This window comes from Notamacropus eugenii, chromosome 1, assembly GCF_028372415.1.
Source record: "Notamacropus eugenii isolate mMacEug1 chromosome 1, mMacEug1.pri_v2, whole genome shotgun sequence".
Lineage (NCBI taxonomy): Eukaryota > Metazoa > Chordata > Mammalia > Diprotodontia > Macropodidae > Notamacropus > Notamacropus eugenii.
Window position 1 is genome coordinate 310,420,833 of NC_092872.1, and position 24,955 is coordinate 310,445,787.

General features: G+C 36.7%; 1 protein-coding gene across 1 annotated transcript in view; it reads left to right on the forward strand.

Annotated features, from left to right (window-relative positions):
* Nucleotides 1-24,955, forward strand: part of DCAF5 (DDB1 and CUL4 associated factor 5) — a 133,242-nt gene that overhangs the window by 18,544 nt on the left and 89,743 nt on the right. Inside the window, exons 3-5 of the mRNA XM_072629501.1 lie at nt 19,211-19,354; nt 20,240-20,276; nt 21,412-21,551. Of these exons, the coding sequence (XP_072485602.1) occupies nt 19,211-19,354; nt 20,240-20,276; nt 21,412-21,551 (321 nt within the window). The remainder of the gene's footprint in view (nt 1-19,210; nt 19,355-20,239; nt 20,277-21,411; nt 21,552-24,955) is intronic.

Consider the following 24,955-nt stretch of genomic DNA (forward strand, 5'->3'; position numbering starts at 1 on the left):
TTTCTCCCCTTTCCTTCCCTTCTCCTCCAGATAGTGTGCAATCTGATTGATATAGGCTATAATATAATTCATAAATAAACATATTTTCACATTAGTCATGTTGTAAAGAAGAATTAGAACCAGTGGGAAAAACCACGAGAAAGAAGAGAAAAGAAAAAGAGCAAATTGTATGCTTTGATCAAATTCAGATACTTCTAAAGTAATATATCTACATAAAGCTTGTCAAAGAATTGGCACTTAATAAGTATATATTGATTATGTGTTTCTCTCCTACTCCAATCCTCAAATGGTTTTTTTCTTAATAAAAACAAAACGTCCAGTTATCAAAATTATATTCAGCTATTTTGCTCCTTGGAGTATCTACGTGACATTCAGAATGTATCTAGAATAAGAGAATGTTCAATACAACAACAGTATTTATTAAGTGCCTACTGTGCAAAAAGCACCGTGCTAAGTGCTGGGGAATATAGTGACAATATTAAGTAGTCCCTGTTCTCAAGGAGCTTTAATTGACTTGCTCTGAAAAGAGTTTATAGAGGTTGTGGTTTCCCAGGTATAAAGCAAGGTTGGATTAGAGCTACAATTTCATTCTATCGAATGATGAGATATCATGATTGCTGGACTGTCTTAAGTACCTAGGTTAAATTCCCAGGTCTGTCATTGTCTCATATTAGACTTCATATCCCAGAAAAATAAGTAGTATCATATACTGTACATAAAACATCATACTATTTTTGTGGGAGTGCACAGAACTGGAAATAAAGTGAGTGGCCATCAGTTGGAGACTGAGCAAACAAATTGTGTTCTGTGAATGGAATGGACTCTTATTGCTCCATATGACAGAAGAAAATATAGGAAGACTTGTATGAACTGATATGGAATGAAGTTAAGCAGAACTAGGAAACAATATACAGTATAACTACAATGGAAATGGAAGGAAAAATGAAATGAAACTGAAAACCCTGGGAAAGAGTTGAGAAAATGCACTTTCATCTTTACACTGCAGGGATGGGGGACTATGAGTGTGGAATATTGTGCATCTTATTAGTTTTGGTGTAATGTGTTGAACTTTGTTTTTTCCTTTTAATTTGTTGCGACACCAGAAAGCTCAAATGAATAGAGGAGGGGGAATATATTTAGAAATAAATGTAATACAAAAACAAAAGCAACATTATAAAAGAACAACATTGTTAGGTGCTGAGGTAGAAAGTTAAATAGGATATGATGGTTCTTGCTCTTAAGGAGCTTGCATCCTGGTAGGGGAGGTAAGCCATGTGTTTAAATAATTATAGCAAAATATGTGATAAACTCATTAAGATTGATGTATGAACATAGTGCTGTAAGAGTTCATAGAATGTCGGTATCATTTCTTGCTGGAGTGACTTGAAGGAAGGTTTTTCAGTGGATATAGTGTTTGAATGAAGTTTTAAAGAAAGATAGAATTTCAAACAGTGAAGGAGGAGAAGGTTCCAGCTATAATGAAGTGAGGCACGATAGCAAAACCATGATGGCTCAAAAATGCCATGCACATATGTGGGGGAAGAGTATAGGCCAGGGAAGGCTGGGAAAATAGGTTTGAGATAAAAGGAAGAGGTTTTTAGTGAAGTCATAAAAGTTTGAAGTGTTGAGAGTTTGTGTCAAAATCATGGAAAGTTCATGCTTGGAAGGGATCATTTTAGTCCAGTATCCTCATTTGGTAGATGAAGAAACAGATTCGTGGGCAAAGATGAGATTAGAATTCATATCCTAAGGTCCAGTCATGATTTCTTTAGCCCATTCTTATCTTGAAAAATGAGTGAATGAAAAAGCATTTATTAAGTACTGCTTTAAGCATTGGGTATCACAAATAAAAAAGCAAAACTTGTCTCTGCCCCCAAGGGACTTGCATTCTGATAGATGGAGACAGTAGTACTTAGAAGAGTAGTGGCAAGCAGAGTAGCACTTTGGAGGAGACACTTTGGATGGTCTGTAGCCATTGGGGAAGAGATTGATATATCCTTTCTGAGAACAGTTGGAAAAGTTTATTTGATTGTGGTTCCAGAATTGGGAATGGAGGGAAGTGGGGTGAGGTGGTAGGAGTTGAGCAGGCCATGGTAAGCTGGCTAGCTAGACTGTGAATATGATGACTAGGGAATAGGGAATTTGAAGCTTGGCTGCATCCAGGTGTGGCAGTCATCATCATCCAGGATGGTTACTGGGGCTCCAGAGTACTAGTAGTTAAAAACTTCCAGGATGTGTTCTCTGGGCTAGATGTCAAGGAAGATGTTGAACTTATTGTGAACATGTCTAGGGAGTAGTAGGGAGTGAAAATCTGCTCTTACTGTCAAGAATATTTTCCAGGAGAAGGAATTCTTTGTAGGTCCAGATGTTGGAAACCAAGTTCCAGTTATATCATGTGTACTCTACCACTTAAAGGCAGGTGATTACACCAAGCCTCAGGGATTGTTATGGTTCTCTCAGTAGTAGTTTGACCCAGTCCAGGTATTTGTACTCATTATAATAAGCCAGGGTATCTGGGGCATATGTTTTACTTTAGATGTACCATTGAAAAGTGGCAAGGATCCTGATGATTTGCAGCTGTCTTCATTTCCTCATTTATCCACAGAGTTGACTTCTCTGCACTATGTCCACTTTGGTGGGGATACTAAGTGGCCTGGTATATCCTGTCATGACTTGATTAAACCAATATAAGCTTCCCAGCAGGGAAGACAACTTTGTATTGTTTCACATATGGAAGTAGAGAGCTGTGTTACGCTGATAGCTGTTATTTTATGAAGCTTTGCAGAAGCTAGGTAGGTATGCCTTCATATGTAGATAAGAGCCTACTATAAATGGGAGAAATTTATGGTCAAAAGACCATATTTCCTGCTGTCAAAAAAGCTAATCCCTTTGTCATACAGGGCTGGTGATCCTTTTAGTCCTCTTGCTACTTTTGGGGTTCTAGAAGCTACTTCCCAATATCATGTTTGTTATCTCTAGCTGCTATTTATCATTTGATATTTGAGGTCTCCCTAGTCCCAGGATGTCCTACATTCAGAAATTCTATTTGTAATGTAAACTGCTAGCTCTCATTAGAGAATTCTGTTTTATAGGATTTCTATAACACCTCCTAAAGGGACTATTTCCCTTTAGCACAAATGGCTATCTGCTAAGAGGTAGTGTAGAAAACTGTCTCTGAAGAGCCAGACTCTCATTCTGTGTAAAAAAAAAAAAAAGATATAGCCTCTTTTCCTGTTAGGGAGACAGATAGTCTCAAACTTTAACTCTCATGCTAAAGTGATCCGTTTTGCCTTTTAGACTTTTGAGCCATTTATGGATGGTGCTAGACCATATAATAATAAATAGCTAGCATTTACATAGCCCCTTAAAGTTTGCAAAGTTCTTTATATGTTAATTCATTTGATAGAGACTAGAAGACCATGAGTATTTTTCCAAGCATTTGTAATTTTACCTCCAGCCTCAGCACAAATTCTTTCGGGGAAAGGCAATCTGGCAGTTGTTGGAAGGCTAGCCTTGGAATCAGAAATACCTCAGGTCCTACATCTGATACATATTTACATACTCTGTGACCATAGAGTGTCCCTGGCACCTCTAGACTTAAGTCCATCTTCATTGGTAGAGGGAGTTTCTATACCAGTGAAATGATAGATCCAGGCAGAAAATAATATTCAGGAAGTTAAGATGTTTTTTTGCTTGTACATAGGAAAGGTGCTTAAATGGGAGTTGTGACAAAGCAAGGCTTCTACCACTCGAAACTGAATAAGCAAGTTTTCTTCAAACACCAAATCCCTTTGGGTTCACACATTTTTCCTATTTTCTCTTCTCTATTGGATTCTCTACCCTTTCTACTGTAGCAGAACTTATATGATGGGTTCAAGGGTACAATTTTACTATAAAATGATGTAAAAGAATTTCAGGGTACAAATGATCGATGATCACATGTAGTCTTATGTTTTATTTGCGTTGGCATAAGTTTAATGCATGAAAGAGTGCCTCCCAGGTGTCCCTTGTTTCTCTCCTTCTTTTGTTCTATGAATTCATTCTGTGATGTCCAAATACAGGATTTTTAACTTTACCAGTCTACCTATACTTTCTATTTCCCAGACCTACTTTTCTGACTTCCTTTTGATCTCTGGAAGAGAAAGGTCCTTCCTTTTCCTGTTTGAGTAGTACCAAACCCTCCTTACTGCCCTTTTTGCTCCTACTAAAAATGGTTACCATCAGTTTAGCCAGTATCCTAGCCTACAGTAACATCTGAGTAGGCCTTCAGGTTAGTGGCATTTAACTACTTATTCATTTGTCTAAATTGTGTTGCCTTTTCATCAGCACTTATGGATGTTAGTGTCCCTAGCTATTTTCTTCCTGTCTTATTTTCCTTCTGTTCTTGGTATGATGGCACCTGTGACTTGAATTAACTTATCTGGATTTTTAACCTCCTTTAACTCAGTTTTTTAAAAAATTTCTCTTTATAAGTAACTCCTTGCCCTAACCTACAGAGCTCTGCTCCTTTAGCATGACCCTTAATGACTTAGGTCATTTCTTTGCTTAAGATGCTCCATTGACTCCCTATTGCCTCTAGAACAACATATAAACTCCTTTGTTTAGCATTTAAAGCTCCTCACAATCTGGTTGTGAGGGCAGAAAGGTGGTATAGTGGATAGAATGGTGGACCTAGAGTTGGTAAGACTCCCATTCCTTAGTTTAAATCTGGCCTCAGAAATTTATAAGCTGTGTGACACTGGACAAGTCACTTAGTCCTGTTTATCTAAGTTCCTCATCTATAAAATAAACTGGAGAAGGAAATGGCAAATCACTCTAGTATCTTTGCCAAGAAAATTCCAAATAGGGTCATAAAGAGTCGGATATGACTGAAAAAATGACTGAACAACAATTCAGTTCCCTTTTTTTAGTCTGATTTCATATTTCTCTCCTTCATGGACTTCTAGCCTATTTGCTATTCCTTGTCCATGATCTTCTACCTCTTGACTCCACTCTGAAATCCCTGGCTTCTTTTGAGGTTCAAATCAGAGGCGTTCCCTCCAGTATGAGGCTTTTCTTGATTTACCTTAGGTATTATTGCCGTCTTCCCAAAATTATTTTGTATTTGTATATGTTTTATATTTACTGATACACATGTTGTTTTCCCTTCAATAAAATGTGAGTTTCTTGGAGTTAGGGAGTGTTTCACTGTTGCAATAGAAAGGGTCTTTAGTGGATGCCTGCCATATCACAGAAGATGTCCTACATAAAATTCAAGCAGAAGAAAGATTCCTTACTAACGGCAAGATTCTTCAGATGTTTATAGTCACAGATGAAAGACTCTAATAGTATCAAGGATGAAATCCACAGTAATGGGAAAGAAAGTTGATATAGCCATTCACCTTGAAAAAACAAAGTGAATGAAAATACATCTTGTTCAGACTGACATGCAGTTGGATGAGCAGTGCATCAAATCATCCATCAGTGTATTCATTTTTTAAATGTAAATTCAAGTATTCAGTGAACAAAAATCTGTCTTCTATGCCTTCTACAACCTCCACCCTCATTGGAAAAAGAAAAGATAAAAATAAATCTCATAACAAATGCGTAACCAAACAAAACAAATTCTTGCATGAGCCATGTTCAAAAATATGTGCCTCATTCTTCACCTTGAGCCCATCACTCTGTCAGGAATTGGTTAGCATGCTTTATCATCAGCCATATGAAATTGTGGTTGGTCATTGTGTTGATCGGAATTCTTAGGTATTTCAAAGTTGTTTGTTTTTATGGTAGTGCTGTTATGTATAAAGTGTCTTCCTTATTCTGCTCACTTCATCCTTATATCAGTTCGTTCAAGTCTTCCCAGTACCAGTCCATTTAAATTGAATCAAGCAGTATAGATAATGAGTTTGTGCTAGGAATTGAATAGTAGAAGGAAATTCACTGGGATTTCATATGAAACTACACAGTGTTCAATGATTCCAAACCACTCAATTCAGCAAGCACCTCATCTTTTTTTTTTTTTTTAAACATTGAGATATGCTTATATGGTTATAAGTTATGGAACATGGGAATCTCAGAAGAGCTAAATTTCCAAATAAACCAAAGGGCATTATAAAGATTCAGGGTAGGCTATGGAGGATTTACATTTAAGTGTTGTAAAAAGCTAACATCATAGATAGTGTGAATTTATAAAAGGAAATGGTTAGGTATCAAGGATGAAATAAAATAGATAGGTATGGTGTTCCTAGTATAATAAAAGAATGAGAAAGGCCAATATGTTGATCATCTGAGGAGAATTTTTGAGAAAACCTGTATAAAAGCTTAACAGGATAAAAAGGCCTGGAGGTATTGCAAAATGTCAGAATCCACACAGATGAAATCCAGATGTTAATATCCATAGCTATAGAGCTAAGAGTGACCTCAGAGTCCTTCTGGCCCAGTCCCCTCATTTTACTGGAAATTAAGGCCTAGAGAGGTTAAGTGACATCAGAGTGTCCCAAATATCATACCCACAAGGGATTGCCTCTCAGATTGCAGCTCCTTTTGGGGGGAAAGATTCTTATTAGATTTTAGAGAGTAACCAATCAAGCATTTATTAGGCACTGACTGTATGTCAGGCAATTGTTGTCCTTGCTTTAGTTTTAGAACCCCAGTGTAATTAAAGTTGTTCTTTCTAGTTTCTTCTCTCCTCCAACCTGTGGAGGAAGCATTGCTTAGGGGTTAGCATATTCTGTTGTGATGTAAGACCCCTGGCTTACTGTTTTCAGTACCTTCATTATCTGATGTGGGTGAGCTACTTTAAATTTCTTTACCTCAATTTCTCAGCTGTTGGAGATGCTGCTGCCACTTTGATACTTGTAATTTAGTGGAAAGATTATTAATCCCAGAATCAACCTGCCAGGGGCTCTTGTCTCTGCTACAATTAGGGCAAATCTTTTAATCTCCTAGTGCTTCAAGTAGTGACTATTGCCTATAGTCCCAGGACCAGCTTATTCATTTTTGGAGAGACATCACCAGGTTACCTGAAGGTAATGAATTTGTTGGCTATACCATATTAAAACCACCTGCTACATTAGAGGGGACTGCTTTCTTCGTTAGTAAGGAAGCCTTTGAATCATCAGAACAAGGATGAAATTCTTCTTTGAGACTTTGAACTTCCTTTTGACATTTTGAAGACGATCTCATTGGTGGGAAAGTACAGCAAGTTCAAGAAAGGAAAGAAACAAAGTGATTTTAGTATTTTATAGGAGATAACCATTTCCTACTTAGAGCACTAAGCAGCAGTGATCCTTCTTTAGTTATAATTTTAGTTAGTCAGTGGGATCTACCTCTACTTTTCTTCTTATGCCTGATATTTTACTTAGAATAGTTAGCAGTTAATAGCTAATAATAGACATGTCAGTGTTAAGGATCGATCTTTTAAAAATATTTTAATAAATGAGATATGATAAGATAGTACAAATTGAAATCTAGTAGATTTTGTCATTGATAGTAAGTTCTTCTGGGTGGTGAAATGCCAGAGCTTATGGGAGGAAAACTGCAGAAATATCTAGTTATTATGAGTGCAGTTAAAGGTGATAAATGAGTTCATTGCAAACAAGTTCAAGGTAATTCATAAGGAGACTGTGCTTAGGGATGTAATTTCTGGCCCAGAAAAAGGACCTGATAGCCATCATAGACTGTTGTCTGAAGGCATCATATATATAGCATATATATGTATAACTGTGGCCAGAAAGGCATAATTATTGTTAGGAATGGTTTTGGAAATAAAACAAAACCTTTATCTACTCCTGTATGAAACTGGTAGTCCACAATATACTCTAAAAAAAGAGTAGAAAATAATAGAACTTGAGCAAGGGGGTAACTTAAATGGGTAAAAGGATAGACAGTTCTTAGAAAACCAGAAGATATTTTTTTACCTGTGGAGTTGGTCTAGTAGCATAGGACAGTTTTTTATGCAGGTATTCATTGAAGAGTATAGAGCAAAGTCTTTTAGTCTCTGTGCCTTGGTTTTTCTTTTCTGTAAAATGGGAAGGCTAAGTAAGAAAGTTAGAAATGTCTTACTTGTCTCACTGTAGTATTCCTTAGAACTTAGCAAGTGTCTCCTTTTGGTTTTGAGTATTTTGAGAAATAGTGTCACAACAAAAACAGTTTTAGGGTGTGCACCTTTTTGGCACTAACAACTAGTGTTGTTAATATTAGAAGGGAAAACAAATGGGAAAAGAAATCTTCATAATAAGTTTCTTTGATGAAGATCTCAAATCTAAGGTATATAGTTAACTCATTCAACTTTATATGAATAAGAGCCATTTTCCAACAGATAAATGGTCATGATAGGAACAGGCAGTTTTCAAAGGAAGAAATTAATCTATCAATAACTATATGAAAAAAAATCCTCCAAATCACTAATAATTAGAAAAATGGTGGTGTGAATTGGTCTGTTTCTGGAAAGCAATTTGAAAATATTCCCCCAAAGCCACTAAGCTGTGTATATATTTTGAATGTACTTTTTTTTCATATTGTCTCCAAAATTAGCACAAGCTTCTTGAAAGCAGTACATTTTTGCCTTTCATTGTATCCCCAGTGCTTGGTACAGTGCCTGGCACCTAGAAAGTGCTTAATAAATGCTTATTGACTGACTGACTTTATTATAGAAGTGAATTCAAAATCGTTAGAATCAGAATGGCCTTTTTTAGAGAAAGGCTCAGCTACCTTAGAAGAACAGAATGAGCAAGGTAAGACAAATCATTAAGGACTTGACTAGAACCCTTACCCTCTTCTCACTGATCCAAGTTGGGGAGTCAAGAATACTCTTAATTCTCCATCATCTTTCCCTCTAGTTTCCTTCTTGGATCACCAGTTATCCATTTCAAATTGGATGTTCTGGAGACATCTTAAACTCAACATATCTATAACTGAACTCATTCTTTTCCCCCATAAATGCCCTCTCCAATGCCAAACTTCTCTACCTCTGTCAAAGACACCACCATCTTTCCAGTGTTTGAGGTTGGTAAACTTGATATTTTCCTGGATATGTTGGGTAAGGGAAAGTGAGATATCCAAAGTTTGCTGTTTGTATCTTCTTCCACAACATCTCTCACTTTCGAGTGCTTTTATTCACTCAAAGATATCATATTTAGGTTCTTATCATTTTTCACCTAGATTATTGTTAACAGCCTTCTAGTATCCCTGTCGCCTAGTCTTCTCATTAGTCTAGTCTGGCCTCCACACTGATGCCAAAGCCGTAAGCACAGAACTGCCTTCAGTATTTAAGACTACTCCGATGGCTTCTTCTAGATAAAATATAAAATCCTTTGTCTCTCTTATAAGGACCTACACAATCTGCCCAACCTATCTTTCCAGTCTCCTGATACTTCTTTTCCTGAACTCTATTTTGCCAAACTATCTTCTTCTCTGTTCTTCGCAAGTGACACTGTGAAGACACATGTCTTTGGTTCTTTCCCATGCTTGGAATATTCTCCTTCCTTAACTATACCTCATAGAATCCATTTTCTTTAAGATACAGTTTAGGCATAATTTTCTAGGTGAACCCTGTCCTTATCTTTCTTCCCAAACTATCTACTTTGTGTATGTGTGTACATATATATGTATATATATATATATATATATATATATTAAGTCACCAACTTAATGTTATGTATATTTTATATGTACTTGTCTCCTGTATTAGAATATAAACTCATTGAAAGTAGGGATTGTTTCATTCTTTGTATTTGTATTCTCAGTGACAAGCACAGTGCCTGACATGTAATAGGCACTTAATAAATACTTGTTGATTGATGATGATATATTTCTGATGATTACTGAATGGGAACAGAAAGGAGTTAAGTATTTCTTAGCTGTATGGGGTTGGTACCTTTACAAAAAGTGATCATGTATTGGGGCATTAAAAAAAAAAAACAGAAGTAAACCCACTAATCATAATGCAATTAAAATATATTGAATAAAAGGTCCCTGAAGGAAGGATTAAAAATTCATTGGAAACTAATTGAAATCTAAAGAATTGGTACATCAAAGAACAAACCAGAAATAATAGAAAATTTCATCAAAGAATATAACAGTGAGACAGTATACCAAAACTTATGGTATGCAAGCTAAAGCAGTTCTTAGGGGAAAATGGATGCCTCTAAACACTCCTCGACAAAAGATAGAAATGAATTAGACATATAGGTTTTTGGGTTTTTTTTAAGTAGTAAAGTAGCTGGTAAAAACTCTACCTAAAGTACAAAAGTAGAATTCTGAAAAGCGAAGAAAGAGACTAATAAAATTAAAAGCAAACATCCTCACTCCTCCCTTAAAAAAACCCCATTGTATTGGTAAATAAGATCAGAAGTTGGTTTTCTGAAAAAACTGATAAAATAGATAAATAGCTAGTTTGATTTTCTTAAAAGAGGAAAACCAAATTGTATAAAAATGAAAAGAATTCACATCATTTGAAGATGAAATAAAGAAAACTGTTAGAAACTATTATGTCAATAAAATTAATAGATTAAGTGGTCAGTTAGTCAATAAGCATTTATTAAGTGCTACTGTGTACCAGGTACTATGCTAAGTGCTAGAGATACAAAAAGAAGTGCAAGACAGTCTCTGCCCTCAACTAGCTCATAACAAACAAATACGTACAAACAAGCTGTATTCAGGATAGAAAGAAAATAACAGAAGGAAGGCACTAGAAATGAGTTGGGAAAGGCTTCCTTTAGAAGATGGGATTTTAGGTAGGACTTGAAAGGAAGCCAGGAGATAAAAAAGAACATTCCAAGCGTGGGACACAGCTAACTAAAATAATGGAGTGTCTTGTTTGTGTCTGTATCACTGAATTGAAGAGTACATGGATTGGGAGTAAGGTGTAAGAAGACTTAGAGGAAGGATTGAGGGGAGGTTAGGTTATGAAAAACTTTGAATGACAAAGAGAGGATTTTATATTTGACCTTGAAAATGATAGGGAGCCACTGAAGTTTATTGAGTGGGTGGTGCTGCAATTAGGTGGATCAGTATTTGCAAAAATAGAAAATAGCCAGATTAAAAGAACAAGAGATAGGTTATTTAAATCAGTGTTTCTTAGACTGTGGGTCATGATCCCATATGGGATTGGGAAAAATTTGGCAACAGTAAAATGTTTCTAAACAGACAGTGACCAAAAATTCAAATTCAAACGGGTAATGAATCCAAAGTGTGCCTGGCAACCCTTGCTTGTGTTTCGTTGAACAACTTCACTGTAGCCTTGGTTCTGAATACAAAGCATGGCTCAGGCCATGCAATGCCAACTAATGCTGCTAACCTGAAAAGGGGTCTGGAGTGGAAAAAGTTTAAGAAACCCTGATTTAAATAGCCTAGTATTAGAAAACAAATCAAAAAAGTAATAAATAGCCTCACTAGGTGGGGAGGAGGGGAGTGGGGAGGAAGCCCATGACTAAATATGTTTTCACATGAATTCTATCATATATTCAGAGAAGAGTTCCAATATTGCATGAACCATTTGCAAAAATAGGAAAGGAAGAGACCCTCCAAATTCTTTGATACAAATATGTTTTTGAAACCTAAGTCAGAGTAAGAGCAGAGAAAGAAAACAGCATGCCAGTATTCCTGACGAGCATCGACATGAAAAGTACTAAATAAAATATTTGCAAAAAGTTTACAACATATTAAAAAGATTATGCAATATGACCAGGTTGGATTAAAGCAGGAATTCATTGTTCAATAATAAGGAATACCATAAACATATAACAGACCATATAAATATAACATATAATAAAATCCATACTGTTATAGCATTAGATGTTGAAAATGCTTTTGACAAAATGTAACACTTTTCCTGTTAAAAACCATCCAAAAGCTCAGAAATAAATGGACCTTTCCTTATGGTAAATAGTATTTATTTTAAACCAGGAGACATTATATGTAATGAAGAATGCTAAAGGTCTTTCTACTAAAATTGGTGTAAAACAAGAATATGCATTATCACTGCTACTGTGTATCATATTGTGTAGAAATGCCAGCCATGATAATAAGAAAAGAAAAAGAAATTTCAAGAATAGACTATAGGCAAAACAATGAAATTTTATACACACACACACACACACACACACACACACACAGATAGAGTTTACTTAGGGAACCCTAGAGAGCCAACTAATAATTAATTGAAAATGAAGGACGAACACAACCTATGAGTAGACTGAGCTGCCTGAGTGGGGGCCCGGCTAGGCTGGGTAACCCAGCTCAGTATATCCTCTCCCTTCTGTCTCCCTCTCCCCTTCCTTTGGAGTTTACTGGCTAGATATCCTTCTTTCCTTCTTCCCTCCCTCCCTCCCTTACTTCATCCCTCTCTTCCTTCCTCTCTCTCTTCCTTCCTCTCTCTCTTCCTTCCTTCCTCTCCCCCTCCCTTCCCCTCCCCCTCCCTTCCCCTCCTTCCCCTCCTTCCCTTCCTTCCTCCCTTCCTTCCTTCCTTCCTTCCTTCCTTCCTTCCTTCCTTCCTTCCTTCCTTCCTTCCTTCCTTCCTTCCTTTTTTCTTCCTCGTTCCCAAAACCCTAAACCCAATGTATTCCGAAGCCCATAGGTTGGACAACAAGAGATCCCTGCCCAAGCTCCACTTAATGACTGGCTTAGAGTGATTATCAATATTAACAATTTCTCTTTCCCTCCCAATTTGATTTAGTTACGTTTTTCTTTTGCTCATTAAAAAGGCCATTCCCTGACCATTTCTTGAAGAGGCCTATTCACTCAATGGGCGTTACCTCCCTCGAAGTGAGTACATCAAAAGGCCTAGTCTAAAAAGGCCAAAGTCTCCCATTGCATCCTGCACCATCTCCAGTCATCCTGATGAATATCTGGTCACTGGATCCAGATGGCTCAGGAGGAGAAAGAGAGCCTGATGACCTGCACAGCTCTCCCTCACTCAAAACAAAGTCAAGTGCAAGTTGTGTCATCATTTCTCTGATGTCATGGTCTTCAAAAACAAAGGACGAACACAGCAACACAACAGCAACAGAAAATAAACTCAACGTTACAGAATATAAAATAAATCCATATAAATCATCAGAATTTCTGTACATTTCCAGTAACAGCGTGAAAAAAGGGATAGAAAAATTACATTCAAAATAATTGTAGAATATGTAAAATATTTGTGAGTCCTATAAATACCAACATAGAAACTGTGAATAGAACTACAAAACAATCTTTATAGAAATAAAGACAGAATTAAATAATTGGAGAAATATTAATTGTGAGGTGGACTGGGCCAGTGTTTTTAAAATAACTGTCAATTAAATTATTTAGTCTGTCCCAATCAAACTACTAATGAATTACTTTATACAGCGAGGGAAAAAATAATAAAATTCATGCAGAGAAACAGATATTCAAGAATCTTAAGAGAACAAAATGAAAAAAATGGTAAAGAAAAAGGGACTTATCAGTAACTGATCTCAAACTATACTACAAAGGAGTTATAATCAGGACTACTTGGTACTGATTAAAAAAATGAAGGTTTATCAATAAAGCAGATTAGGTATTCAACATATAGAAGTAATCATTCCATAAACACAAACTGCTGGGGCTAAGGATTCACTATTTGACAAAAAATTCAGGGTAAACTGGAGAATAGCGTTGCAGAAATTGTGTATAGACCAACATCTCACACCATGTATGTACCAAGATAAGCTTCAAATGGTCATATGATTTAGATATCAAAGGTCATACCATAAATTAAAGAAGGAAGAAAATACTTTTCATAATTGTAAGTAGTAAAAGAGTTCATAACCAAGCAAAGAATAGAGAAGATAACAGAAGATAAAATAGATTATTTTAATTATATAACATTAATGAAACCATTGTTACTAATATTAGAGGGGAAATAGTTAAATAAGAAAAATTCTTTCTAGCAAGTTTTTCTGATGAAGGTTTCATATCTAATTCAAATTTATAAGAATAGCAACCATTCCCCAACAGGTAAGTGTTCAAAGGATAAAAACATGCAGTTTTTAAAGGAAGACATCCAAGCTATCAACAATCATATAAAAAAGCTCCAAATCAATAATTGAGAAATGGTGATGTTGTGAGTTGGTCTCATGCTTCTGGAAAACAATTTGGAACTGTTCCCCAAAGCTCGTTAAATTGCGTGCATATCTTCTATGTACTTTTTTTTTTTGCCTATTGTCTTCAAAATTAGAAAGTAAGCTTTTTGAAGGCAGGGACCACATTTTTGCCTTTCATTGTATCTCTTGTGCTTGACACAATGTCTGACATTTAGTAAGCATTCAACAAATGCCTGTTAACCAAGTGACTGACTTTATGCCCATTAGCCCAGCAGTACTACTGCTAGATCTGTACCTCAAACGGATCAATGAGAGAAGGAAAGGACACAATGTACAATAATATTTATAGCAGCTCTTATTTTCGTGGCAAAGAACTGGGATGTCTTGTAAGAAATGATGCGAGGGATAGTTTTAGTGAAACCTGAGAAGAGTTGCATGCACTGGTGTGGAATGAAGTGAGTAGAACCAGAACAATATATAATATTATAAAGAAAAACAGTTTTGAAAGACTGGTTGATCAGTGTGATGACCAACCATGATTCCAAAGGACTGATCGTGAAGTTCAAGGCCCATCTCCTGACAGAAGGAGGGTGATTGACTCAATATGCAGAACAAGACGTACATTTTTAAACGTGGACAGTGTGGGAATTTGTTTGACCACTCATATTTGTAACTAGGACTTTCTTTTCCTTTTCCTTTTGATATTTTTCATTTGGGGGGAATAGGCTGGTAACAGAAAAATACTAGTGATAGAGTAGCCAAAAGAAAAATAAAGAATAAATTATCATTGAAGCATGTTTTAAAATTCATAGAAAGAACAAAAGGCCAGAAAGAACTTGACAAGTTCTTGGAAAATTACATGATGAATTATTATATTTAAAAAGAAAGGTTGTACATAATAAGATCCACAGTTTTGTGTACAACATTCTTTTTCTGTTCCATTACATACATAGAAATGCCCATTTTAGTTGGTGTTCATTATATGTTCAGGATACAAATTAATAAAAAAAATTAAGGTGAATAAAATTGTCATGAAAGACTTAGAATGATCTGACTTTACTTGATACTGCTCCCTATTGCTTACTTTGTAAAGGTGACCCAGAGATCTAGGGTCCTAGGATGTGCACACCCTGGGAGGCTGCTGTAATGGAGTCATGTCTTAATCTCTGGCTTTTTGGAAATGTGATATATATTCTAGCACAGATTTCAAAGCTTTCCAGTTAGGCTATCTAATTGTAGTAATCACTTGAGTTGAATGCTGTAGGAAAAATAGTTTATACTTATACAACTAGAAACTTGAACCAATTTTTTTTTGTTATTTATTCGTTTCAGTTGTGTCCAACTCTTTTTTTAAATAGAATTTTATTTTTCCCCTAGTTACATGTCAAGAAAACTTTTAGCATTCGTTTTTGCAAGGTTTTGAGTTCCAATTTTGTCTCCATCCCTTCTCTCTCCTCTTCTGATAGGCAGTTTGATATAGTTTATCTGTGTTCTATTATGTAAAAACATTTCCATTATTAGTCATAGTTGTGAAAAAAGGAACAGATCAAAAGAAAAAAATGGAGAAAATATCAAGTAAATGAAAGAAAATATGCTTTGATCTGCATACAGAATCCATCAGTTCTTTATCAGTATAAAGATAGCATTTTCATTCATGAGTGCTTTGTACTTGGATCGTTGTGTTACTGAAAAGAGCTGAGTCATTCATAGTGGGTCATCACACAATGTTGCTGATACAATGAACAATATTTTCCTGGTCCTAACCATTTCACTTTGCATCAGTTCATGCAGTTCTTCCCAGATTTTTCTGAAATATGCCTTTTCATCATTTCTTATTGCATAATAGTATTAATTTGCATTTCTTTTTTTAAAAAATTAATTTTTACTCTGTAGTATTCACTTCTATAAGATTTTGAGTTCTAAATTTTCTCCCCCTCCCCCTCCTCAAGACTTCATGCAATCTGATATAGGCTATACATATACATTCATATTAAACATATTTCCACTTTAGCTATGATGTAAAGAAGAATTAGAATCAAAGGAAAAAAGCATGAGAAAGAAAAACCAAAACCAACCAAACAAAAAAAGACAAAGTAGTATGCTTCCATCTGTATTCAGACTCCACAGATATTCTGTGAATGAGGATAGCACTTTTCATCATGAGTCTTTTGGAATTGCCTTAGATCCTTGCATTGCTGTGAAGAGCTAAGTTTATGAGTTGGTCATCAGACAGTGTTGCTGTTACTTGTACTATGTCCTCCTGGTCCTGCTTACTTCACTCAGCATCAGTCTTTCCAGGTTTTCCAAGTCTGCTTGCTCATCATTTCTTATGGAATAATAATATTCCATTGCATTCATATACCACAACTTATTCAGCCATTCCCCAATTGATGGGCATCCCTTCAATTTCCAATTCTTGGCCACTACAAAAAGAGCTGCTATAAATATTTTTGTGCATGTGGGCCCTTTTCCTGTTTTTATGATCTTTTTGAAATACAGACCTAGAAGTGGTATTGCTGGGTCAAAAGGTATGCATCATTTTATAGTCAAAGGGCGTAGTTCCAAATTGCTTACCAGAATAACTGGATCAGTTCACAACTCTACCAACTATGCATTAGTGTTCCAATTTTCCCACATCTTCTCCCACATTTATCATTTTCCTGTTTTGTCATGTTAGCCAATCTGATAGGAAGTGTGATAGGTGTGATATGGTACCTCAGAGTTGTTTTGATTTGCATCTCTCTGATCAAGAGTGATTTAGAGCATTTTTTCATATGACTATGGATTGCTTTAATTTCTTCCTCAGAAAACTTTCTGTTCATATCCTTTGACCATTTATCAGTTGGGAAATGACTTGTATTCTTATAAATTTGATTCAGTTCTCTATATATTTTAGAGATGAGTCCTTTATCACAGACAATGGCTATAAAAATTGGTTCCCAGCTTTCTGTTTCCTGTATCCAATTCTTCATGGCTCCATTTGTAGTTTTCTTTGCAAAGGTAGTAGTGTAGCTTTCTATTTCCTTCTATGGCTCATTTTAGAGATGAGGAACTAAGGCACAAAGCATCAAGTGACTTGCCCAGGGTCACAAAACTAGTAAGTGTCTGAATCCAAATTTGAACTCAGGTCTTCTTGACTCCAGACCCAGTGCTCTATCCACTGTGCCCACCTAGCTGTTCCCTTTAAGCAGTAATATGAAAAATTTATGAATTTGTTAGGTGAATGGTAGGGGACAATAGGACTTTAAATACCCGACATTCCTGTTTTATATTTGACCTTTTTAAACTTTGTTCATATTTTTGGGCAGAATTGTTCTGCTCCTGGAGCTGGATTTGAAGCAACACAGCATGGAGAATGGGTTTTCACTTCTTTCACTTTTCCCTTTCACTTCTTTAGGAGAGTGATAGGGCTTTATGTTTTTCAGATTCATTGCATCATACCCAAAACTGTTCATGGTGAGTAGGGCTTCCTTCTCTAAGGTATTCTCTAAGGTAATGTGAAGAAGAAATTTTTTTCCTGGATCTGTTCATTTTACTCCACATTAGTTCGAGCAGCTCTTCCCAGGTTTCACTAAAACTGTCCCTTTTTTCATTTCCTACATTACATTCTAATTCTTTGCCACTAAAAAAAGAGCTACTATAGATATTGTTGTATATTGAGTGCTTTCCCTGTCTTGTTGATCTCTTTGAAGTATTGGTCTAGCAGTAGTATTGCTGGGTTTTATGTTACTCAAGTTAACAGACATTTGTTGAGTGTTAAACAGGTCCTGCCTGAAGAATTCCTTGTCCCTTAGGTATTTCAGTCTCGACCCAGGCTGCCTTCAGCATGCTTGCTATTTATGGTGGTTGACTTCACATGGTCCTAGGACACTTTATCAGAGCTTCATTTTGTGAATGACTGGTACTGGACACGAAAGATGTTGGGGGGTTTGGGTCTAGGCAAGGTTAGTGCAGTGGTTTGGGTTGGGAATTATTTTCCTTTGTGCTAAATTAGGCTTTTGCAAAGCTTCCCTGAATCAAGAGTGGTTGCTTTTGATTTGGTGTTTAACCAGAGTGACATTCTCAGTTATTGTTCATCTCTAGGAGTGTGGCCTCTTCTACAGAGTCTTAAAGTCTCCTACTCCGCTTTTATTTTCAACTTGGTGTTTTAGAATGAGGCATTTTTGGCAAAACATAATGGTAACTAACCTTAATGTATCTTTTTACACATGTGCACGTTTGACCTTTACAACATCCCCATGAGGAAGTTCTGTTATCATCCCCATTTTACATCTGAGGAAATGGAGACTGAGAGAGACTAAGTGACTGCAAGTGTACCTCAGCTGGTAAATGCCTGAAAAAAGATTTGGAGCCAGGCTGTCCTGAATCCAAGGACCAGGCTCTTTTATGGAAATGCTAACTTGGTTGTTTTGTAGGCAGCCAGTTCAGTGGGAAGAACAAATGCTGCTTGTAGACTTAGGGGAGATATCCAGGGGTGACATTTAGTAGTTGTGGGATTGCGCAAGTCACTTAAATCTCTTTGGACTTCATTCCTCACCTTGTAAAATAAGGCTAATATTTAGAATACCTTCTCTACAGGGTTGTTTTGAGGAAAGTGCTGAGTAAATGTGAATCATTATTATTTTTAACATCATCCCCCTTCATTCCACTTTTGTGTTCTTTGTGATTTAGAATTTTGCAGGGTGGGGAATCATGTTCAGACTTTCAATCATGTCAGCCCATTCACTTTAAATAATCATTTTTTGTTGGATATAAGTGAGAATAAAAACTAAATCTTCCTTAAATCTCTTCAAGATTGAAATAGGCCAAAATACAAAAAAGAAGGAAAACTAATGCTTTAAGGGAAAGATCAAGGTTAATCTTCCGGACAAATAAGTAGAATTTGACAGTGGGAAGCCAATGAAGAAACTGGAAGCTGGACAACATTTTTCTAGGGGTAGGAAATGAGGGTCTTTTGCAGTTATATGTTGAATTGAGGTTAGAGAAAGTAGATGTATGGAAGTTGCTCTAACATTCTACCTCTGCTCTCCCTATATTTCACTGAGGCACTAGGCATACAAATGTATACTCTTTTGAAATCTTCAAGCAAACTCATTTAGTGTAGTCTTGTTTGTCGTATTCATCTTGCATAATGTATGCTCTTGCCGTAACCCTACACTTCTGTCTTCTTCCCTAAGGAGGAGATGACCGAAGGGTTCTGCTGTGGCATATGGAACAAGCCATCCACTCCAGAGTCAAACCTATCCAGTTGAAAGGAGAGCATCATTCTAACATCTTCTGCCTGGCTTTCAATAGTGGGAACACTAAAGTGTTTTCTGGAGGTAAGAGGAAGTGAAAGCCATTGTGACCAGGGTCTTGGGGAGGAGGCAGGCAACAGCTCAGTGAATACCTTTTTAATGTCCTGTTACTATGTTAGGAAGTTATTGACCTCTTAAAATATTTCTCCTGGGTAAAGGTTATACTATTATTCTGTGAATTTGTGTTTACCAGAAGAAGCAAATAGAAACCACTTCCAACCTGACCTGACTTTCTCATTCTTCAGTGAATTAGAATAGCAGATTCAGTCTTGCTCCCTAGTTGCTACCCATGCTAGAGGCCATGACTAGAGCTGAGAGTAGGGTGACTTTTGAGCCATATACTTGGAATGACTTCAGCCTCTTTGGGCAATGTTTGCTCACACATTCATTGTAGAATGGGAAAATATAATGTGTCTTTTGACATCCAAGTTAACTCTTCAAAAGTAGGACTATACACAAAAAGAATTTACTAAATATTTTTGTTTTAGTAAAATGTTCACATGTCTTTTGATAGACGAAAGAAATGCCATTTGCAAATGGATAAACTTGGATCTAATGTTCCAACGTATTTAGAATCATAAAATATGAGAACTGTAAGGGACCCTAATTAGGTCATATAGTCCAACCAATTCATTTTACAGATGAAACTTTCTTTTTATTTTTAAAGTTAACTCACTAGATTATGTATTTTGAGAACATTATTTTGTCATCCTTATTTGCTGTTGAACTTTTTTACATACTATAGCATTCCTATCCCTCCTCCAAATTTATTTTGAAAAACTTTTCCAGTTGACTCTTCTATTTAAGATCAGAGTAGATGATTTTTACAAGAAATTTTTATTAAGTGCTAACTTAAAATGTGCATGGAGAAAACTTTTGTTATTAGCCATTTGTTTTTCTTCCTTATAGGAAATGATGAACAAGTTATCCTCCATGATGTTGAAAGGTAAATAGGTTGTTTGTGTGTGAAGGTGATTGATTGCTTCTGTAACACTGAGGCAGATTTCTTCTTGGCCAAAATAATGCTCTCTAAAAAAAACTAAAGCTACAAAATTACTCTTCTAAAGAAGGAACTTGGTAGAGTTTTGTGACTTTATATTATTTTGACAGTCACCATAAAATTATTTTTAGGAGAAAACTTAAAAGGGTGGAGGAAGCTTAAGTAAAATCAATCTCTAGCATATTCTTATTTTAAAACCTGCAATCGCAATTAGATTTGACAATTTCAAAGTCTTCCCTCCTTTCCTTGTTAAAAACCAAACACTGTTGTTTTATAGGATTTCAGAAAAGTAAAAGTCAATTTGGTCTATTGAATGATTTTGCTCAATTAATAGGAAATGCAAACCAATAATATTATTACACATTAAGAAAGTTTTAAAATTCTGTAACATATCCATTATTTTAAGAATTTTGAAAAAATTGGAGAGGATTTTTTTTTTTTTTTGAGGAACATCACTGTCACTTCCCAGTGATTCTCTCTCTTCTTTCTGTTGAATAAATATTAGTCAAATAAAACAAATCAACACATTGTCTAGGGCTGAAAACATATGCCTCATTTTATACCTTTTGTCCACTACCTCTCTGAGAGGGACCAGGCGTGCTTACCATTCATTACACCCTCAATCAGCATTCTGGAGTCTTCCAGTGGTGTTCTCAGCATTCTTGTGGTGGTTGTGTAAACTGTTCTCCCAGTTCAACTTGTTTTGCTTTTCATCAGTTGATTTGGTTCTTCCAAACTGAGTCTTTCTCTTTGTCATTTCTCATGTCATAATAACACTTACATGCCTCTTAGAAAAAAAGGAGACTAATATTGTCTATGTGTGCAAATCTTCACCTCTCAATACCTTAGACAGCCCTCTGAGACCATGAGCTGTTTCAGATCTGAATTGCTAGAGGGATTTCCTTTTGGGGAATTCACTCACTAGTGAAATAATAGGTCCTATCCCAAGGGAAAAAGCCACAACAATAGTCATATAAGTACTAGATTTTGGTAACTTCCCCCACAAACAAAACATGTTTGCCAGAAGGGTAGAAGTCTGCGTATGTGTGTGTCTCTCTCTTTCTTCTGCTCTGTCTCTCAGCAGCGAGACCTTGGATGTATTTGCCCATGAAGATGCAGTCTATGGCCTTTCTGTGAGTCCTGTGAATGATAATGTTTTTGCCAGCTCATCAGATGATGGACGGGTTCTTATCTGGGACATACGGGAGTCTCCCCATGGAGGTGAGTGCCCATGGGTGAACACTTGTTAGTTCTTTAAAAGTTTAGTTCTTTAAAAGCCCTATTTTTATCAGTTGGTGGACCTCAGAGAGAGGAAGGGGAGTAATGTCAAAGGTGGGAAGGCAAAAGATTTCCCCGTGGAGAGAAAATAAACAAATAACTAGTATGTTTTTGAGCTAAGAGTTGGGGATAAAAGTACAAAACTGAGATAAAAAATACAAAACAAAATCTTTGCCCTTAAGGAGCATATATTCTAATGGGAGAGAAAACACGTATAATGGAGTATTGGGCAGTATTTGATCTGAGAATTAATAGGGATGGTGAGTGAAGCCATGGGACATCTAGGGACTTGAGGTTCCAGGTACAGTAGCAGTACTGATTTGATTACATTTCCCAGAATGTGGGGGGCGGCGTATGGGGAAGGAGTCAGAAAGTGGGACCGGGATGGATGTGCATATGGCAACAGCGTGGGCAAGAAGATGGCTGGGAATTTGGTGTAGTGTTTTAGTGCCAACTAGATAGAGTAGCCTGCATGAGCTATAGATAGATAGATAGACAGAGAGACATATATGTACATATATATGTGCATATACATACACACACACATATATCCTTAGGATATGCATTGAGAAGCAGTTAGCTTGAATGACATCCCCAACTCCCTTTTGCTCATCCTGCTAAATGTCCACATACATGCCACATATAACCTAGCATGTCAATAAGTAAAAAAATTTATTAAATATCTACTCTTTTTGCCAGGTACTGTGCTAATTGGGGGAGGGAGGGAGTGGGGAGAGGAATACCAAGAAAGGAAGCAGATAATCCTTCCCCACAATCTGATGGGGGAGACAACATGCCAACAACTCTGGTACAAACTAGATATATATACAGGATAAACTGGAGATAATGAATAGAGGGGAGGCATTAGCATTAAGTGGGATCAGGAAAGGCTTAGTGTAGAAGGTGAAATTTCAGTTAGGCCCTCAGGGAGGCCAGGAGGGAGACATGAGGAGGGAGAGAGTTCTGGGCATGGAGGACAGCCAGTGAAGATGAATTAGGAGCAGCTGATAGGCCTGTGTCACTGGATCATCAAGTATATGGGGATGGGGTGAAGTATGGTTTAAGAAAAGCTAAAAAGGTAGGAGAGGCCAGGTTAGGAAGGGCTTTGAATCCCGAACAGAGAATTTTTATTTGATCTTGGAGCCACTGGAATTTATTGAACGAGGAATGGAAGTAGGGAGACATGGCCAGAACTTGCTTCAGAAAGTTCACTTTGTTAACTGAGTGGAGAATGAGCTGGAGTAAGGAGAGACTTGAGACAGGGAACCAACCGGAAGAATGTTTCAATTATTCAGTGATAAGGGCATACACCAGAATGATGGTAATATACTGACATTCCTCTGGGAGAGAAGAGAGTAAATATGAAAAATGTTATGAAGGTAAAAATCAGTAGGACTTGACAGCAGATTGGATATGAGGAGTGAGAGAAAAGAGTAGTCAAGAATGTCACCTAATTTGTAAGGCTGGGTGAATGGGAGGATGCTGGTATACTCAACAGTAAATAGGGAAATTTGGATGTGGGAAAAGATAATGAATTCTGGTTTGAATATGTTGATTTTAAGATGTCTTCTGGGTGGCTAGTTCAATGGATAGTTGGAGATATGAGACTGGAGATTAGGAGGATGTTAGTGCTAGATAAGTAGTGATAATATCTAGCATTTATTAGGATGTTAAGGACTGCAGAGCACTTTATGAATATTATTTATCCTCACAACAACTCTGGAAAGCTAGATACTATTATTATCCCTATTTTACAGATGAGGAAATTGGAACTAACAGAAATTAAGCGACTTGCTCAGAATTGCACACTAGGAAGTATCTGAGGCTGGATTTGAATTTGTCTTTTTGTCTTCAGGACCATATTTCTGTGCCCCTATATATGAGAATCATCAGCACAGAGGTGGTGCATGTTACAAAAACATCCTATCACCAAAATGACAATAGTTCTACCACAGACCCTAGTGATATCAATGGAGAAAATCAGTAGTCTCTTAATAGCCCAGGTGATATAGGCTCATAGTACTTACAGAGTAGGTACTATGGTTTCTAAGTTGTCTGCATCCTAAATTGTTTGTAAAGAATGCAGGAGCACAGTACATTTCCACTGGACCAAATTCCCCATCTTGTTTGCTTTGCAAGAAAATAAGACCTGAGGCTACTCTATATGAGATTTAAAATTTAAAGAGAATTCTTTCTTTTATTGTGGTACATTACATAGATATGTACTCCCAGAGCCTAGCCCAGTATCTGGCATATGGTAGATATTAAATGAGCTATTGCTCATAGACTTAGAGCTGAAAGGGACCTCAGAGGTCATTTAGTTAAACTCTCTCATTTTTACATATGAGGAAACTGAGGCTAAGAAAACTCCTCAGGATCACATAGCGTAAATGGAATAACCAAGATTAGAATCCAAGTTCTCTGACCCCTAGTCCAGCATTCTTTCCATTGTGTGTTGCTACAGAAATCTTTGCTCACTGATTGATCATTTTAGTCTAGAATTTGAGGCAAAAATATATTAGCATAGACCAGTCTGCATCTCTCTCCTGAAGTTTCTTTAGCAAGCCTGTTCTTCTTGTGATACTACATCCTTTCTTGCTTTTTTAATTGAAATTTAAAGTTCACATTAACTGGTTTTACTAGCTTTCCCTATTTTTCAGCATTTCTCCATGATCTCTGACCAAACATTTTCTCTTCCTTACTCCTGTTTTGCAATTTTGTGCTTGCCAGATGAAATATCCTAATGTTTTAATCTCCCTATTATAAGCTGGTTGCTAACAGAGAGCTTTATTTTCTCCTCTGATAGCTGAAGGGATTGAACTCCTTGCTGCTTTAAAATTGTGTGACTCAAGGACTGTGTATTGATCTGTGTTCCAAATTGTATGGACTCTAAACGTATTCATTGCCTGACTGATACCCAACCTGAGACATTTTCAGAGATGGACAGACAAAGCACTATGGCATGGAGGACGAATTTTACTTCTGAAATTGCCTGCTCTGTGTGTACCCGGAGCCATGGCCAGTGAAGTAGTTTTTATTCCATCTATGTAGTGCAGTGGACAGAGTGCCAGGTCTGGAGTCTGTCTGCCCGAGTTTAAATCTAGCCTCAGATATTGTACAAGTCACTTAACCTTGTTTGCCTCAGTTTCCTCATCTGTAAGATGAGCTGGAGAAGGAAATGGCAAACCACTTCAGTATCTTTGCCAAAAAAACCCAAAGGGACTCGTGAAGAGTTGGACACAACTTAAACAACTGAACATCAGAAATCTAATAGGGTTGTATAAAGACTGCTCTCTGAGGTAAAAGAACTGATTCTTCTTTCCTGCTTTGAGAGTTACAAGGTGACG